At 40.9% G+C, this 20,776-nt stretch overlaps 1 protein-coding gene across 1 annotated transcript in view; it reads right to left on the bottom strand.

Annotated features, from left to right (window-relative positions):
• The window catches only part of LOC132988749 (homeobox protein PKNOX2-like), a 142,728-nt gene that overhangs the window by 47,143 nt on the left and 74,809 nt on the right, over positions 1-20,776 (bottom strand). The window contains exons 3-4 of the mRNA XM_061056321.1: positions 13,372-13,478; positions 8,524-8,660 (exon numbers count right to left, since the gene is read on the bottom strand). Of these exons, the coding sequence (XP_060912304.1) occupies positions 8,524-8,660; positions 13,372-13,458 (224 nt within the window). The 5' untranslated portion in view covers positions 13,459-13,478. The remainder of the gene's footprint in view (positions 1-8,523; positions 8,661-13,371; positions 13,479-20,776) is intronic.

Genomic DNA, 20,776 nt, shown 5'->3' with positions numbered 1-20,776 from the left:
TTACTTCAAATACAATGTTCTTCATCAGTGTATCATCGGCTCAATCAACATTGTGTGAACTCGTGCGGAAAACACAGGGCCTCAACTGACATGAATCCCTTGAAACTTTTGGATTATGTTTTTCAATTCACCCAAATTACTGGGCTTTCTCCAAACACTGAGAAGTGTCAAAGCTGCAGAAGCAGAGCTGTGCATGAAAACAAGCTCCAATCAAAGCAACGTAGTCTTCGATGGAGCAAGTCATGTTTTCCTGCTTTCACAGTAATCTGTCAGGTCACCAAGGGGGGTACAGGGGGAGGGGGGGAGGGGTTTGAAGGTATGTGTTTATGTGAATATTTGGAGAAAGAGAGCGAGTCTCTCTCTCTCTCTCTGTGCTCCTGCTGTTTGGCAGCCTAATCAGGCCCGCTGTACTCCTGTATATTAGAAGCCAGTTTGTGCCGGAGCCTTGCTGCGTTTGCTCCCGACAAGGCCCCCGTTTCCCCAGGCTACATGTCTGAAGCACACCCTGTGTAAGGATGTGTGTGTGTGTGTAAGGTTGGGGTACACACACACACACACACACACACACACACACACACACACACACGTATGCACACACACAAAGTACCCCAGGCACTATCTGAATAAATCCTGTCTCCTTTCTCTTTACTTTTCAAACCCCCCTTTTCACTCTCATGTCTGGTCCTGAACTTCACGGGGGGTTTTGTTTCTCTGCGGCCTCCCAAACCAAAAAAAGCTCCATCCACTCTTTGGTTTGTACAACTTCTCTCCCAACAAAAACCACAACCAGTTGCTTGTTTGGAATTTAGATAGGAAGTAAGTCCAACCTGCAGTTTTTACCTCCTATATGGTAGGACATAGAAAACAAACTTTTCAGGAGAAACGAGCAACACAATAAAGAAAAACTGAAAAACCTTCAACCGACATGACCTCAACTAGTTGTGTCAAAAACTTCGTGCTTTTTTTTGCAAAAGTGCAGTAACTGAGCTCCGCCATCATCTCGTCTTTGTACATTCATATTGATTCTGTGACTTAATATTCTTGTCCCAGTCTCTGAATTCACATTGTGTTTCAGCATTGCGTAAGCACAGCACAGCAAGGCTCCACATACACACAAAGTCAGACACACAGTGCTGCGCTTCCTCGTTGGTTCCGCTGATATCGTCTCGCCTCTGCAACGCCTCTGTTACTACCTCTGTAAACGGTACAGAGGGGGGGTTACTTCGACTGAAGCGAAACATCACAGGGGGTGTAAATATCGTGGCTTGATTAGGCAGTCTTAGGGCGAGGCCACACTGGCCATCCGTACCGTGCACAAGCACTTCATTATGGAGAAATCCAGAGATTCATGGCTGTATCTGACTAAAATGACTCAATATAAGACACAAAGTAGCTGTCATGTTCTCTGTGTTGTTCTCCGATGTGCAGATGCGGACTCAGCCACGCGTCTGTTTTTTCTCGAGTCCGCCTGTTTGTAACCTGAGCACGCTTCATAATAACATAAAGCATGTGTTGTATTACGACGTTATGTACAAGAGGTAATCGTGCTTATGCACGGTTAGTCTTGTGTAGTGTGACCGCGGGCCGTGTCCAATCATGCTTGAGTACAGCACAGTATGGATGGCCAGTGTGACCACGCCTTAAATAAGGCTTCTGATAAAGTTTCTGTGATTCAATGTTCTTCTTAATTTCATCAATTTGTTATTCTTAACAATAAACATTTCTCTTAACAACACATTCTTACTCCCAACTCATTAATCAAGGCAGCTTAACCAGTGACTGTAGAGAGTAGCAGAGAGAGAACCACTCCCATGATTCCCCACCAGCCTCAATGTCATCTTTTGTTATTGTTTTGATTGAGAGCCCCCTGGTGGCGGAATTTACATACGGTGCCTTTAACTATTTTCTTTTACATGTTGAGTATTTTGTTTTGTCTTCAGGGAATGCTTTTAATCTTCCCACAATTAAGAAAATCTTTACCAATAACCTAAATGTAACTTGAGAACCATCAGGAAAACAAGCATACATTCATAAGTAAAGTTTGTTAAAAAATAATTTGTAAACATCAAATATATATCTGCATCTAACAATAATCCTTTACATTATTGAACAAATGATTAAAGGTGGAGAAATACTCTGAATGGATGACTGTTTCCAAAGTGTTGTGTCTGACATCTGTGAGGTAGAATAAATGTTCTGTTCTCTTCTATGTTTGCTGTATTCACCGACAAAAGTTAACATACATTATACAACTCTTTGCAAAGAGTTCCCAGAGAAAAGAGCAGAAAAGGGGAAAATAACTTGAGGACTTCCTTTCTCATCTAAAGTCAAGCGGCGAGGAAAACTCATAAAAGCAAGTATCTGAAAGAAACAGCCAATAAAAGTAGTTGAGCTTTGACACAGTTTCCTGCGCTGAGCAGCGTCTGAGCTGAGACACACGCTGACCTGCTAAATGGAGGAGACTCGGCCCATTTTTTAAGCCCGTCAGACATGCCGGTCTGTGCACTGCAGGATGAGCTGCACAGTGGCAGAGGATGCATTGATGCATTGTGTCAGCGTGGATAAACAGAGTCTATGGTGCATTACAGACACAGACAAACACAGACCAGCACAAACACGGATAACCCTGTGTGTGACGTGTGAAATTAAACACACTCCCTCCTGTTGTGTTCCACACAAATCAAATCTTCACTTCCTTTTTTTATACATTAACACCAAGTGCATAAACAAGCATAAACACACACAGGGATGAATAATAAATTCCTGTTTCTCTCCGAGATTGGCGACTGTCAGCATGACTGCATGTCAGCCTTCCTACAAATACTCACACAAACCCTTCAAATCCTGTCTCAATGCAAAATACTCTGCACTGACCAGCATGAGAGAGGCTTTCAGCAAAGACCCACTATGGAGGGAGTAAATGATAATATGCACCATACAGAGCTCTGCACTGACACACTGCATCTATAAAAGGCATCCAACCTCTGAGGAAACACAGAAGAAATCCAATTTCACTTCTTTTACTTTCTGATGCAAATAAAATGTGTCGGGTCTCCTAAACGACTGTTTCTGCAGCTCAAGAAGCTTTTCAATGTGTTTGACAAATTGCATCATGTAAATGTAAAATACAAAGAGTCTCTTTCATGCATAGCGTTCAGTCCACCACTGTGGACACATATTAAAGCCTTTTTTTTAATCCTTCACATTGTTTTGCAATGTCTCAACAACAAGAGAACATATCTGCAAAGAGTTAAATAGAGAGTAAAATAATATAATCAAGTGTGTAAGAGAGATGACACTCTCAATTCAAAGTGGCTGAAGGAAAATAAGATGCAAAAGTACCTGAGGGACATTTGTTTTTTAATAATTGTATTCTTTTTAGGAAAAACTGAGTTAAAACGAACAGTTTTTTTTTTTACCTTGCAGGATATAAGATAGATAGAAATATATAATTACTATTTCTATACTATGTCTCCATATAATGTATATCTGTTACTTACAATCAGTCTATTTATGTGGCAGGCTCAAAGAGTACACTTTGCCTTGGATCTCTTACAATTTCATATTAGTTATTAACAAAAATCACATCCTAAGATTTCAAAATCAATTCAAACGCTTACAGTGTATTAAGCCCTGTTTCCACCGAGCGGTCCGGTTTGATGTAGTTGGTGTTGGTAAACCTTTATCTTGCTTGTGTTTCCACAGCAAACCGTACCCTCACATGGTAAGCGGTGTGTAAGCCGGAGTGCTATAGCCGCCTGGGCTACATATAAGCTATCAGTCTTAATTTGAGTGTATTTCATGACGAGCTCAAAGTCATCACAGGAGCTTTAAAGGCTTTATAATGTAGCAGAAATCAAGTATATCCTATCCTATCTTCACTTTGTTTACATCGCCTGGATGGCTGGCTGACTCCTCCCCTCGTGTATAAAAGTTGTTTAATTGAGGCACTAGAGAAAAGAAGAAGAACATACTGTACTCACTGCTTAACTGTGTTTCTAGATCACGCTCATTTCAGGTAAATTTACATGCAGTGTGAAGATACGAGCAGAATAAAGATCGCTAGCATTAGCATGCTAGCACAACAATGCACCGCCAGTTGTTTTGGTTTCATTCTGGTGCTCAAGGGCGACATCTACTGGATCAAAAAATCGCATATAAAGCCTTTTAGAAGGCCTGAGAGCGTGACAGTCTAGTAGAGAGCCCTCTGTCAGTACATAAAACCTCCTCCTGAATTAATCAGATGTTTGCTGTTTATTTTTAAGACTTCTCAAAGAAACACTTCAGTTCCTGTTCATAAGTAAATCCCAGAGTTCTACATGTAAGGGAAGCAGCAGTTAACTCAAACACTCATAAAAAGCACACCTTAAAACAGTGTCTTCTGGTTGATTCTACGGATCATAAGGACATTTGTGTGTTCAAAAAGAAAAGCCCCATTATGATTTTTCTTTTAATTAAGAGCCTGTCTCCATCTCTGAGCAGAATTCGCTCCCATCCGCTGCAAACACTACCCACCACACAACCTGAAAAACAAAAAGCCTCTACCAGCGTTTTTAATAAGATGCAGAGGATTCAGAAGGATCTTTATAGTAAATGCCACAACTCATTAGTCTAATTACCCTATCACACATTTACTCGCTGCTAATAACAAAGTGTGCGGAGAGACGGAGAGCGAGGGAGAGAGGAAACCACACACCTCCTCGTAAAGCTGCCATTCCAGCAATTAGTGAAAAGACACATTAAAGCCCACACAGACTTCCTGAGCTAAAATAATTAAAGAAGAAGTGGCAGAGATGTGGATTCTTTTCTCTTTTAAAGTCTACAGCCTGCCGTATGAGTGCTGTGTAAAAAGCAGGAACCACAGGCAGATCAGACTTTTGTTTTTAAAAAAAGAGCAAGCCATTTGTGTCTTTCTGCATAATTCTGAACGCACTGTGGGAGACGTGGATCGTGAAGTCATGATTTAATTGTGTTTTTTTTTTAACAAGGTAACGATGTGCATTTTGCAATTAGCTCCTCGCATGGGCTAAAAAGAGGATTCTAAAAAATGTGAATGTGCCCGGCCTCCTCTGAATACAGAACAGCAAGGATTTTCACTTAAGAGCAACAAATAATCACGTTTTAACGGCTCCTGCTGCGGATTCCTCGCTCGTGTTGCTCCCTGAGCTTGGTGCTGGATCTCGCTCGCTGATTGCAACGGTTTAATTGGCCGACACGTTTACATGCAGATTGTATATAGCACCATCTTGTTTTTATCCTCATCATTTGTATGCATGTTGTACCACAAATGTCGTTTTCACACATGCACAAAACTACTAAAAAAGGCCCACCGTGTTCAGGGTGAGCTGCATGTGTGAACACTAGTGATGGGAAGTCTTTTTTCAGTAATCTGGATCATTAGGCTCAGCTCAGTTATAATTTTGGTAATATTTTGGTTTAATTAAATCAGAACATGTATCATTTTTTCTACCTTTGATGAATGTGTGCATGTATCTCACTGAGATGTTTCATTGTAATGATACTTAAACGTGTTATTCCCGGATTTTAAATAATGTTTGGTATAAAACATTGATTTTCTACAACCCAGCACTAGGTGTGCTTGTGGCAGAGCTGTGAGGAGAAAAGATAATGCCTTCAATTACAACAAAAAGGGGGAAACGGCTTTCAAATGGGGGCCGACTCATTTGGGATTGACACATCACTAGTGAACACAAAGAGCAGAATTATTCACTTCACTTGGACTTGCCTGCCAGCCCCATAGTAAAATGTCAGCCTGAAGTCTGAGCCAGCAGATGAGGTCGATGACGTTTATAACACGACTGAAGCACGTAGGGAAGCTGCTTCATAATCTTTTCTGCTCACCAGTTCTTTTCCACTTGCTAGTTATACTATAATTGGCTCCAATTACACCTAGCACTGATAACAAGACAAAAATGGTCGTCATAGCGTTGTCTTGGATCTCCCTCCTCAGGAAGATTTCAGGTGCAGGCTATCCTGAAATGTTCTTGAAATGATCAAGAGTGCATGTGTGGAAAGAGCTTTTCTAATATAAAGCTATATTTACAGGTCAATTTCAAGCATATAAACCCTGATATTCTTGAGAAGATTATGTTTAGGATATGATGGGATGGTCTCTCAGTGAGCTTCCAGACCTGCTACATCAGTAAAACAGCAGTATAAGTATTTTGGCTTCACTCCCAGACGCTCTGTTTCTCCGTCCTTCTCGATAAACACGCGATGTTTTGTAGTAATAACGATGGATACACACGTCCCAACTCTTCTCAAAGCACTTCAATCAAGCTACTTATGAAGTAAATTATTCTTAACATCCTTATTAACATTCATCTATTCTACACTGAGGACAACAAGAGGGCTGAATAGGCTTTAAATATATGTCACATGTTTTTTTGTTTAGCTGGTACTTTAAGCATCTTCTTGTTTTTTACATGTGTGTGCGATTTAAGAGATGAAGGAGTGGAAATGTGGAGACCCCAAAAGCCCATGTGGATGTGGAAGTGGAAGAGGGGGCTGTTTTTGGACTGAAACAGCCCCCTCTCCTCCCCCATCACCGGCACCCGGAGCTGCTCCAAATATGGCTGTTCACATCAAAGGCTGCCGTGTATCTCAGAGGAGCCGCCAAGGACTTAACAGCAGCTCGCCGCGTGAGGGGGCGTGCACCTCCTCAGACTACGGTGTGTCGGAGACCCGCTGGGGGGGGGGTCTCGAGGAGCTGGGATAAATGCCCAGCTCAGTGTGCAGTGTCATCGTTACAGGGCGGGCCGTGCCAGACGGTGCAAGGCAGTGCAAGGCAGTCTCATATCACACTACAGATTTATAGTAAGTTGGCGGTTTGCTGCCTCCACCAGAGATCATCCAGCTTGATTAAAAATGTCTGTATTTTAAATAATTTACCTCATAAATAGATAATACAAGCTCATTATGAGGGTGCATCAATATTCTAGTGATAAGCTGGGAGGGGAGAGAGGTGCTTTTTTCTTCATTTTTTAAGAGTTTTGGGTTCCAGGGGTGATTTATTTCTTGTTTTCTACTTCGAACAAGGTGGTGCCCCTGAGGGCTTCTAGAGGGCAAATTAAAAAATAAAATGTGGGACAAATTTTTAAACAACCCTAAAAAAGTGAGACAAAAAGAAATAAGGCCAAAAAAGATCAAATAATAATACACATTTGATTGTTAACATTGAAATACAACATTTCATAATGCTTTTACTCACACCTTATGACACATTAAACTTAAAATCTGCTCCAATGGAAGTGAAATCCCACTTTTGTGAAGCCAAAAATGTCTCATTGCATTTAATAACGTAGACCTAGTCATTTAGAAAAATGTTAAAATCTCCTCTGATGTTATTTGAATGCACTACCCCCCTTAGTGTGAATCATTTCTACAGATATACTCTGAAGGATGGCATACAGGAAGTAGTCTGATGAACCACTTTAAAGGTGATGCTTACCTTTGAAAATGACTGTTGGCGTGAAAAAGAAATACATTATGATTTACAACGTAAGTCTGGAATCTTAGACAAAACTACGGAAGCCCTGAGCAGACACGCAGCCATACGTTTTATTTTTAAGTCGGTTTTACCGTGATGACGAGAATACATTTTTTGGTTGTTTTCTCAAGATGTCAACATGTTGTTATCTCGAGTAAACAGAAGAAATTACATCATGTCGTGAACGTAATAGTCATGTCGCCTCGTCGTCCTGAGATAACGAGGTAAATAAGTTGAGATCTGGAGAAAACAACCTAAATGTACTCGCTATCACAGGAAAACAGAGTTAAATAAAAAGCATGGAGAAATGTCTGCTCTGGGCTTCCATACAAAACATCTCTTTTTGCCTTATAAACACTTTTTTTATTTTAAAATGTATTTTTTATTAGTTCATTGAGGCCTCTTTGGAGTTTAATCTAATAACACGCCTAGAAAACATTCACTCATCCATTCACTGTCTCATCCCTATAATCTGAATCATAAGGTTAAAAGTACTCCAGTATACACATTACAGACGGAGAGAAGCAGCCTGTGTGACTGCTGCCAGAATATCAGATGCATATTGAAAAGCCAATTTATTAAATTCAAAGAGAAGTAAATTCAGGGTGCTTCTGCTCTCCTTTGATGAGTCAAGGCATTAACTGAAGGTGCTCTTTGGTTTACGGACGGCACTAAGTGAAAATTGAAGGAGACAACCTTCAAGTACAAATTTCAAAAGCTTTCAAGTCATGGTGAGTTTAGGGGAATGTATTAAAAAACAGCACTAGTGTTTGTAGCACTTTGTCAGCGAGTAGCACATCAAGTCAATTTAGTACAATTTCCAAAAGCCGGCACGGTGCTACGGAGGAAATGCAATCATTACTTTGAAGGACGTACAAAGTGCGGGCAGAAAGATGCACACACAGGTGTAAGTGATTGTTTCACCTCAGGTATAACTCTGATTTTAACATTTGTGTTTTGTTCCATGGAGGATAAAAATGACACGCGAACTTCTCAGGGGACATGGAACCCACCTGTAAACGGCCCTCTTGTCAGACTCAAGCTGGGCCTGGGGGTCGAGGGTCACACTGACAGAGGTATTTCCTGCTGCAGAGGCTGCTGGGATGTGGACCTGGGGGGTCTTGGTGTTCTGTTGAGTTGTGCCCGTCATCTGGGGAGACAGAAAACAACGATTACAGATATTTATTTACATTTAAACTATCATGTTTATCAGAAGTCTTTTCAGGTTTCTTGTTAGCTTAATAGTTGAATCAGAGGAACCATAGAGTGTAGAAAACATGGACGTATTCGCAGTGATGTCAAACATTTGTTGCTAAAGAGGCATTACGAATGAGGGCGGTCGCCATGTTAGATATTATATCTCAAACTGGCTTTCAATCAGTTTAAAAACAGACAAATAGGTGGAGATGAGGCAGGCTTAACAACTCCTATCAAACAGCTACACTGTCTCCACCTTTCAGGCAAATCATCAACACCCCCAATTATATCTATAAATTAATGACAAACAATAAGACTTAATCAAATTAAAACAGAAGAGTTGTAAAAAGAAATGCATCCCCGTACAGTGTGTACCAATAGAGAACTGAGCTAATTATACCAAATGTGTTCATTTACTGTGTAAAAGCAGTAAGTGTAAAATGGGTGTTAAAGGGGATTCCTTGGCTTTTGACTCTGAAGTGTAAAAATTGAGGAATTGCAGTTTTTTGCACATTCTTGTTGGCTTCACATTCCAACACTAGAGGTTGCCGTTTGGAGAAAAAACTGAAATGGACAAGCTCTCAGCCGGCAGTACATAAAACCAAAGCACCTTTTACAGGCACAGTTCAGTGCAGGACTCTAATGGCTCTGTTATGCCTCGCCATCAATTTAAATGTCACAGAGAAACAATGGTGGGGCAAAGTCTAGTCCAGAATCAGAGGTAACAGAGGCAAACACTGTAAATGGACATGAGCTTGTATAGCATGTTTCTAGTCTTTTTACAGCGCTTTTACACCGCAGGTCACACCTACACATTCACACACTGATGTCAGAGGCTGCTGAGTAAAGTGACCATCAGAAGTAATTATTGTCTGTGTGTTTGAAGCTCCTGCTGTTTGCTGTCATATTGCGTTTAGCTTCTGTAACACTATACACTAGCGCATATTAATATTAAGCTGCTTAGGGGTGCAATGTAAAAGTACAAATCCAGGAACTATAAAAAACAGAACTACGTTACAGGGCCACAGAATCTCGAAGGGCTAATGAATCGACGCCATGCTAGTGACTCTGTGAGGCTGTATTTGGGCCTTATAGCGCTATAAGCTAAATACTAACATCAGTATGCTCACAATAAAAACAGCACAAGAAGTTACGTATTTAGCATGTTCACCATCTTAGCTAGTGCTAATAGTTAGCTGTCTTGGTGCAAAACACATCGCACACATTAGTATTTTCTCTAGTATTTTCCTCACAGCACTTTCAGTCGAAATCAGTTTAACTTTTTGAACAGCATCGGGCTCATCAATGTCACTTCTCCCTCACCAACCAATCGGAATCAAGACAGGGCGGGACTTACAACATCAGCTTAGTCAACAACAGGGAGCCAGGGGATGACTGCTTTACATTGTTTTGATGTTTTCTTGATGATACTTCCTCGAATTGAAGTAAATATTAAGCACACAGAGCTATCTAAAACACACCTAACAGACATTACTGAAGGGAGGAGAAGTGTACATTTGTTACCACCGCTGGTGAGAAGCGCTCTGTAAGAAGGTCTTGAGCGCTTCCAGCACAAAAAGCGCTGTCTTTGGACACAGGTACTAAATACTAAAAATCTGGTAAATATGAATGTTACATGGCCAAAATAAAGGTTTTATGAAGGCTGTTATCCTCAGATTCAATTCTTCCACATCACACTTTGAGCATGTCGCTGCTAGTGAGGTCAGAGTATTTTTTTAATCACTCGTCCAAAGCAATAACATGCATATGATGCTGACAGACTATAAATGAGGGCGTAGCTGGAGTGAATTATTGTTACTTGACAGGTCAGCAGGCTTGTAATGAAGCTGTAAAACAGAATGGATGATGGGATAGATGCAGTAATTGAACAAGGCATGCTCAGGTCAAATATAAATTCCTGTTAAATATTAATAACGACTCTGTCAAATAAGCAGTGTGTTTCATATGGCGCTGAATATTCCTGCGCTCTGAAGAAGCACAGCCCCAGTGTTGGTCCAACATGGAGACACTACAGGATCTGTTAGCTCCCTTTGATGTTATTTGTGCTTTAGGCGCGAAGACGATCTGTTGTCTTCTTCATCCTCTACCCCACTTTCCTCTCTCATTCGTTCTCTCTCAGGAAATGAGTCTAACAACCGCACCCCCACTCTCTCCCCCCCCCCCCCCCTCCCAGTCAGGGTGGGATGGGAGGAAGCTTCAAGTCTTAATCCCAGCACCAAATGGGAAATAAATTAGCTTCTTCACACTTAACTAGCTCTCATTTGCATTTGCCGAGTGCGCAGACTGCAGCTCGGGAGCTCTCCCTCGGCACTAATCCTCGGGGCGAAAGCAGACAGAGGTGGTGTGGACGAGGAGGAGAGGCTGAGGCGGTCAGATGAACCAGCTCTACCTCCAACACACGGGGTGGTCTGCAGTGCGTGACAAAGCCGGGGTCCATCCACAGTGAGGTTTCATTTCTTACCCTGACCTGTTGGTGCCATCACATGTTGAACTATGCAGACTGGGGCCTGACCTCTTAGTCTCATACATGTGAAGATGTATTCATATAGAGAAATTTGAAGTAAATTACCAAAGTCTCACATCCTCACATTGGTGCCCCAGATGGTTAACTCCAAAAAGAAGTCATTGAGTACAAATTCCAGGGAGAAACTTTAAAGACGAGTATATTTTGCCCACTGTGAGTTTGACTGAGAAATTGTTGTTTTGTATCCAAAATAATGAAACATCTTGCAAATATTAACCTTTGTATGTGGCATATACCAAAACACTTCTATGTGCTGTATTATTTTTTACCATCATCCTTAAGTGCACACAGCTGAAGTCATTGCGTGCACTTTACAGGAATTGTGTCTTCATTAGGTATCTGATTGCGGTCTGATCCTGATCCAAATAACTAGATTGGGTATTGGTGACAATAGGCCGATCTATTCCCTTCGGTTCTATGCTATTGTCTATTTACGTCAAGCTCTTTCACATACAACGTCAGTCCCACTCAGGAAAACCACATTTAGCCAGGGTGTCTTTTCCTTCAGAGCATCACATCAGTGGAATTTTATAACATTATCAATTAGAGAGTCAGCATCAATCGTTTAAATATAATGTAAATAATGGTTTATTGAGAACCAACAATGTCAATACTGATGCTGTACCTATGGTCATTTTAACTGCATCATGTCCTATGTTGGATATGATTTGTTCACACAAATTGTATTGTATATATCTGTATTTTTCGATACTAATGACTAATGTTAATGGGTTATAATTAATATAATTAATTAATGACGCCAAAGAACATCTGGCAAAGGGACTGCTGATGAAAGTAAGCCATTCCCTAACTCCGATACATTTACATAAATGTGCACTTTTCCTCTTCAAATAACTAAATACTACGTCATTGTCATCAGTACACAGGCCTGTGCGTTTTGCGAGGAGAAGCCAACATAGCACGGAGGGTGCTAACAATAAAGGGCTACAACTCCTACGACTATTTGCAATTCAGCAAAACAAACGTTTTGAGGGGTGCTGGTATCAGAATCAGAATCTGATTTATTGGCCAGGTATGCTTACACACACAAGGAATTTAACTTTGGTGAACTGTGCTCTCTTATGAACAGGTACAACATTAAATATCAACAATAAACATAATAAGAAAAGATTAATATTTACATGACTAAATATGAAACAGTGCTGAAGTAACATGATTAGTAAAATGCAGTTATGTGACAGATGGGTCAATTAACATGTCAATAGTAGTCAATAGTATAGAACAACAACTTAAAACAAACAAAGAAAAAAGATGAGAAAATGAAGCACTTTGTCTGCAAAATTGCAAAGGTGCAAGAAATTTCCTTGACCTGATGGTTTAAAAGCTTGTATTCATGTAAATATTTTTCAGAGAGCGCTCTGCCTGACCTCTGCAGGACCATATGAGAATACATATCAGCAGAATTAATGGATGTAAAAGCTACGAGCTTCACCGCAAATTCCTGGAGCTATGACGTTACCGCACTGTGCAGTGCTGTAGGCTTCAAGCTCAAAACTTCACAGGTCAGCCTCCAGTTTGTTTGATTTGAACTGCCATCAAGTAAAAGGTTTCATCGGGTTAAAGTGCAAGACATTTTAAAAGACAATGCTGGCAAAAGAACAGAGCAACAACAAAGTCAGTACAAAGAGTGCACGTGTTTGGCTGCTTTGCACATACAATGCCATTCAAACCCATGTTTCTCAATTTAAAAAAAAAAAAAAAGCAGATCAGGGCTTTTCCTTGTTACTGAATAAAGGAAATTGTGTTTACATGCACAACACAACTAGGATCCTTCAAACACCCGGTAATAACCAGTTTCTCAGTGGGCGTATAAACGGATGATGCCTTTCTTGACTGAACTATTTAACATTCATCGGATAATAAATACATTCTTTTGAATCCAGACTTGTGATTGAGTCATAGAAATGACATCACTTCAGGGAGCAGGAACAACACTAGAGGGCACCTAAATATTCAACACTGAATTGTAACAGAATTTGTGTCAGATGTAATCTGAAATAGTGAGCAACAGAGATTCTGTTTTTCAAGGCCTTTGTCATTCATTTCTAAGGTTCTGCCATATTATGTTCAGTGTAAGATCTGACGAGACCTCTCTGACCTGTTGGCTCTCCTGGTACGATGGTGGAGGAACACTCTGGGTGGCCATCATTGTCACTGCAGGTGCTGGGGACACATGTTGCATCATGGGATAGCTTCACATTGAGGCTGAAGAAAGACACAGAAAAGAAAGGAAAAAAAAAACATGAATCCAGTGCATGGCAGTGATTGTGGATTCAGCCACCAGGTGCTGCTGTAATAGAATAATAGGAGCAGGCTGCATCTCTCCTCTGCTTCTTTTTGCTCTCCACTGTCTAGATTTACTCGTTTATTTCTTTGCTCCATCTCTGCTCACTCTCTCTTTGTGTGTGTGGAGCTGACAGAAGATGTAATAATAGAGATTTATCCAGCAGAGTAGATAGGAAACTCCTTTAAAACAACAAACCCAACTACTTGTTTACCACTTACAGACCGCCATGCTTGTTTACTAATTACAGTACAGTCAGGTTTAAAGCGTCTTGTTGGAGTCACCTTGGTTGTGTTTGCCTCCGCTGCTGCTGTTGTTGTTGTTGTTGTGCAGTTACCGAGCCAATCAAGAGGGCTAATGAGGGCTCTTGTTGGTGGGCTAATTGCTATTGGCCGAGACCCCACAGGGCTGAGGGGCCTTACCCTGTGGAACACTGCTGTAGCCGTCGCCCCCACCCCCACGAGAAGGAGCTAATTGGTTCAGGGCTCAGTTACATACACTAACGCACACACAGACACACATATAGACCCCCTGCCATCTGCAGAACTTACTATAGGCGAGCACAGCGTGGGGCTCCATCCTCAAGCTACTGCTAACCTATGTGTTCACGCCGCATGAAAATGTCCTCTAAATTAACTATCTGACCCGAGGGGGAGAAGCGTTTTTATAAATGTGACAGTTAACTTTATTAAAACCCATATTAAGTATTCTGATTTGAAACACATAAACACATATTTACTCATATGTATTAACACAATTTAACATTTTTTTCTGTCTGTTTGGTTTTTTTGGAGTTCTGATTTCTCTCTTTTTTGATTTGTCCTACTTTGATTTTGTCTTTCTTTTTGTATCATTCTAATTTGACTTCCAACACAATGTTTGTATGTTTAAGTTTTATTTTTGTGTCATATATACATTTATATGCCCCATGGGCTTACATGACACCATGAGTTAAAACATTCCAGGATCAGAGTGCATAGTAGGTCTATTCATTGAAACAAAATGAGAAAACAAAAAGTAGAAAAACCCTAATTAAACTAAATAAATTGTCTTCTTTTCCAAGCTTTTGAGACAAAGTTAGCAAGCTTAAACACATCAAACTTAAATAGCCATTCCACTTTTTGCCAATGCCAATATTTCAGGTTTTTTGACAAATAACTCTCTTTAATCATCATATTTGGTGCAATGCAAGTATTAAGTATTGTCTTACATTTGTTGTGAAACAACCATTGTGTTGTAGTCTTTTTTATGCTTAGTTAACCTCTCAATCTTTTCAACCCTTTGCATTTTCACACATGCACCACACTTCTGAAAATGTCCCCAAATACTCCAGGTGACATGTGAACAGACTTTTTCCTGCAGCCCCCTTCTAAAATCTCCACAAGAAGTGGCGGTGAGCAGATGTGTGAACAAAGTAAATTCAGGAATATTCACCTCGAGTGGGTGGGCAGGGAAGATGAGATCTGCAGCCGGTAAACGACCGGTACAATCTTCATGCAGATTATAAAGCTGAAATCAGTATCTCTTCCACCCCCTTGTTTGCAAGGATACCTCCAATTACACATACTGCAGCACTGATTTTAAGTCAAAAACTGTCATCATAGTGTCGGGATATGGATATGTTGGTCATATTGTAAAGCTCACACTGATTTACATGGTCCTTTTTACATTGTCATGGTTTCTGTAACTTGCCTTATGACACCACATTATGTTTTTTGGTCTTGCACTTGTAGTCCAAAGTTATTATATTGTTGCACAATTTTAAAAAACAATAATAAAACCATAATGTAAATTCTGATCTTACAAATCAATGTATCTAGAAATTCCAAAATTCATTCTAGTGCAGAAATTCACTGATGCCGATACCTAAATCCTCTTTTCTTCCGAGCTCCAAATGCGTTCTGTATGACCTGAGCCACTGGACTCATAACACCACATTCAGCCTTATGCGGTCATGAAAAGGCAGCCAGCAATTACAGTTCAGTTCACTTGGGCTGAATGGTATTGACCCGCAGGAAAATGTCTGATTATCAGTGAGTGAAATGGAACCGTAACATCTGAGCAACATCTCTGCCCAGGTTACAACATTCATTCAGAGCTAACGCCTCAGGAAATAAAAATGTGCAATAAATCCACCTGACCACTAAAGCTGAGGATTTGAAGGATCTCTGAAGTGTCAGGTGGTGAACGTCAAGATATATATTTTTTTTTTGTGAGAAAGTTAAAGAATCCACAAACAACTAAAGGTGTATCATCCACTGATATAATACTGACTGACAACATACCATACAATACACTTTATATACACTCCCTATACATGTATAAATGAAACCACAGACACAAAAAGTCACCCCCAACACAACAAATACAGCAGCTTGGAAAGCTTTAAATCATTTTGTAATGACGTAACGTCTAACGTCTTGGTAGTTGGTGAAGTTGTGCCAGAAAACCATACTCTGCTACTCCTCCTAAAGTCCCAAATGACTGTGAGGTGACTCATGCACATACACGGTATATTAATATGGACAACGCATCCCTGTGTCTCTGTTGTACAAAATTGAAGCCAAAATATCCCCAGAACAGGCGCCGACATATTGCACTGGTGACATCATATGGAGCAAGACATGCGCAGAAGAGAGCTGACCGGTGCAACCGTAGAATTAATGCCAGGCCCCTTACTCTAAATGATGCATTTAACTAAGCAATAAAACATCAAAGACCCCTCAGGTCAGTACAGTCTACAGAAGAAGAGATTATAGTGTTGGTGTGAAGCAGACACTCATGTTTATGCAAAGTTCAATGACTGTATTGTTAGTTTTTATTATGTTTTATCTCAACTTTTCTCTACTAATCTGGTAAGAATGTTGCTAGGAGACAACTGTGTCATCCGAGCTGTCAATCATGGTATGACATCCGCTGTTTTTTTGCATTAAATAACTGATAAAAGTAAAACAACTCATAAAAATGTACACTTTGATATAAATCAGAATGACAACATAACTATAGATTCCGGGTTGACAAAAATTCTGTTGAAACTTAATAGTTTGACCCATATCCCACCTGTTAACATGGAGGAGGCAGGGTTTATGACTTATACTGCAGTCAGGCAGCAGAGGGAGCTCTAAAAAAATATTGGCTTCACTCCCAGACGGCTGTTTCTCCGTCCATCTTAATACACAGTCTATGGTCCCGCAGCTTCCCCATCCCCCTGTTACCAGACAGGAAGTTATGCAAACATGGCCCCTCACCCCCTTCTTCAGAATCAGGACAAAAACATGACAGACAGTGAGCTCGTCTCTCACTGAGACCCCAGACCCTGCCATGTCTGCAAAGGAAGGCGGAGTCAGAGACGAAACAGATGAGACCCTCCTCACCTTGAGCAGCATTTCAATCCATCTCTGCTGCCAACATTTTTGATGCTAAATGCTGGTTTAGTTTCCATTGACGAGTTCTAATTTTGGGTTTTAGCAGCAAAATCTGCATGTTCTATCATTTCACACCGGGATTGTGTGTGCTCTGCATGCATGAATAAGAATGTGAGTACATTCAGTGCAGCATTATATCAGCGTGACTATGTTTGTATGCCTTGTGTACGTCTCAGTTTGCGAGTCAGTTTGTGTACTGATTGCGTCTTCTGGTTCCTGTTCTCTTTCCAAGTGGTATCAGCTGAGAGGCATCTTCTCTGTTATCAGGCCTCATTTTAATTGCAAATGCACCGAGCGTGTTAGTGATTAAATGGAAAATTGCACATTAATTGATGAGACTGAAGATAAAGCAATTCCAATTACTGCACAGTATTTTAGGCGGCCTCTCAAGTTTTGCCATCCCTCGGAGGAACGAGTCACCCAACGCCAAATTTGAGAACGCAATCGAGCATCCATAACTACACACATACAGAGACATATTGTGCGTACAAGCACAAACAAAAACAATGAAATAACACCAAGAGGCCAGACATTTCATTTTAAGAGTGAAATTAAAAAAAGCCTCAAAAGTACAAAACTCTTCCAAAAAATGGGAAAATATCTGGTGACCCTTTTTCTCTGAACCCACTAAAGGTGTAACTATGGTGACACAATATGTCGTAAAAATTCATTTTGGGGACAACTGACATGTTTGTTCCTCAACAAAGGCCTCTGAATTATTACAGAGTTCATAATGCATATCAATTGAAAAGTGCCCGTAGCCACAATCAAAATTCAAAAGAAAGCACAAAATGGAAAATGAGAAGTAGGCATAAAATTATTCCCACAAACATCAAAGGGTTTTTCTTGTGAATTTGGATTAGAGGCAGTCGCACTCCTTCAACAGCTAAATGTGTTCGGTAAGAAACACTTTTCAATTTTCCCGACAATTCTCAGGAACAGAGCTGACTCTATTGTCCTGGTGTGAGGTTAGTCAAGAGGCAGAGGTGCAGTTTCACCCCGATTATCCCCGGCATTGAAATGAAAATCCTTATCTGGTCACGTATGATGTGATCACTGCCGTCGGCCTCCACACTTCAACCATGTCCAAAGCTTTTTTCTTCATCTGCTTTGGTTTGGAGGTGAATTTATTGTAAAGTGTTTGACTTCTTTTAGGCAGGAGGTGACAGAAAGAAAACGGATCATCTTATGTGATTTAAACAGAAGAGAACATGTCTTACACTCCAGTCTGCGACCTGGCAGGGATTTTAACACCAGTTTATTAAAAGCAGACTGGATGTAGACTATCTGGTGATGTGTCATCAACAGCTTCTCCCTGCAAATTCAAACTAACAGGAGCAGCGACGGAGGTGACAGAGACACAGGTAGATTCAGTCGTCGCGTCAAACTGAAAATAAACGTGGTGAGTCGGTTGTTTGATGCGACTGAGCTGTGATGTTCTGATTTTTTTATAGCGCTCTTGAGCACAGCTGAACCCTCTCTCTCCCACCAAACCGTGGAGGGCGGATGATTGCAGTGAAGAGGATGTAGAATGATAAGTGTTTACAGCCCTGCATGCTAAAATGAACACCTGAAGAAGAAAACAACAAAGTGTACAGTGCAGACTGTTTAGCAGTGCAGTGAGGATGTACTTTGGCAAAGTGTTTAAATGTGCTTAAATGCTAATGCCAGCTTAAAAACATGCCCAGAGTGACACAGTTTAAATGCTAGTTTTCAGGAAAAGGCTGCAGATGACAAGTGGACAAAAACAACTTGGTTTAAAAAGTGAAGCCAATGTGGAAGTGCTGCTTGATTTCTAATGACCTGCAGGGGGCGACTCCACTTGTAACTAAAGATTCTGACTGTATAAAGCAACCAGTCCAATATGTGATTTATTACCTTAACACCTTTGTGTTCTCTGTCTTTCGTTTCAAGTCTTATTCCAAATAGCACAATATTATTTGGGTTACTTAAGGTTCCATTAACCCCCAGTTTCTACACACACACTCCGCCCCCATTCGCTGCCACTCTAGACAATGATTGTGTTTCCACAGCGAGCGCCGTGGTCGCTCTCCATAGCGTGCCAGCAGCTCCACTAACCTTTACTCCGTTTCCAATACGCTGCGAGACAATTTCCGATGGATTATGCTGCAGGCACACGTCAAGCTGGACAGAATAGAACAACCCGGACAGGAAGTCAGACAACGAAACGCACAGAGCGTCTGGTCAATTTGAAAATAACACGCAATATATGGACCAACGATCGTATTCTCCATCACTTTTTCAAAATGACGTCAAAACAGGCATCAAACGAACATCAAAGCAACCTCAGAAAAAGAAAGTAACATGTTGTTTTCATGTTTTTTCTCTTTATTCCCGCGTGATCTTGTAGTTCTCCTGTGGAGTGTGCAGCACTGCTCACGGCGGCGCTCCGCTGTGCTCACGTTCCAGAAACGGATCCAGCGTGGCAGGGCATGTGCGCCGTCCGACGGAGCGAAACCATGTTGATGACGGACCGCAGTGCGCACGGATTATGTAGGGAATGGGGGTCAGGGGTAATATCCTTGGAAGGACCCAACCTTAGTAACCTGTGTGGACTGCTCAGGCAGAAAAGATCATTTGAAGTTTCAACGCCCCTTTTTGTCTTTTAGCATTAGCATTAGTAGCTAGTCGTCTAAGTTGAAACCAATTACTGACATTAAAAAGTGTTTTAATCAAGGGTGCCGGTAGCACAGTGGTTAGTGTGCGCGCCCCATGTACGGAAGCCAGGTGGGTGGCCAAGGTTTTGAACCGCTCCTTTCCCGTCATTCCCCTCTCTCTCTTTACCTGATTACCTGCTCTATCCACTGTCCTTTCTCTCCAGTAAAGGCACAAAACAATGTATTTTAATCAGCTGCTTGAGAGTCCCCCAGCTCGTTTGAATTGGCACATAATTAATCTTAGGATATGTTACGATGCTAAGATGGAATACATGGAGAATGATGCATTGGCAGCTTATCCGAACTGTGAATTCTCATTTTGCAAAGATTTAAACACAAACACAAAACCTACCTCAGTATATCATCTTGATATTCACGCGTTCATTTACGAACTTCACTGAGTATTGATTACCATCCAAGATCTTCTTTTGCATTCTAAATTCTTCATGCTGTTTTTCAAAACAACTCGTTGAAATCCTCTAAATATCAGAGACTTTTCAGATCCACTTGCTTTTCATTAGCACAGAAAATCTATGAACCATAGTGCTGTATGCATTTCTGAAATAAATATCCCCAGTCCCTTTGGTGCCAATTTCTTGGAAAAAATCAAAACAACAACAGTTCAGAGGCTTATCTGACTTCACTAGTAATCAATTAGATCCATCACTAGATTCCTGAAGCTTTCCAGAAATAATATCTAATGCATATTCATGAAAACAGAGAGAGACGGGGTATCGCAGCTTTACACTCAAGGCCAGATTCAAATCTGTGAATGTTGAAACCGTGACAGATTGTAGCACTTTCACATGTTCTGATACCTGATATCTGATATCACATGCGTGAGAGAACCAGCTGAATATTTTCTGCGTGTGTGGATTGGAAGCAGCCAATGAGATGAGATTTTGCACATCCAGCCATAACAAACCTCATTTAATCTGTCCTGTCTGAGTTTGTTGGTTAAGAGGTTGACCCGCCGACGCAATGAATAACATTCGGAAGTGAGGATGTCACCTTGGTCAGATATTATGCATCTTGATGGCGCGCAAGGGAGGGAAGATGAATAAATAAATCAGGTGTTTTTTGAATATGAGTAGGATCTAATCATCGCCTTATTGT

Source organism: Labrus mixtus, chromosome 14, assembly GCF_963584025.1.
Source record: "Labrus mixtus chromosome 14, fLabMix1.1, whole genome shotgun sequence".
NCBI lineage: Eukaryota > Metazoa > Chordata > Actinopteri > Labriformes > Labridae > Labrus > Labrus mixtus.
The sequence above is the reverse complement of the archived record's forward strand: the minus strand, read 5'-3'. Positions and strand labels throughout refer to the sequence as shown.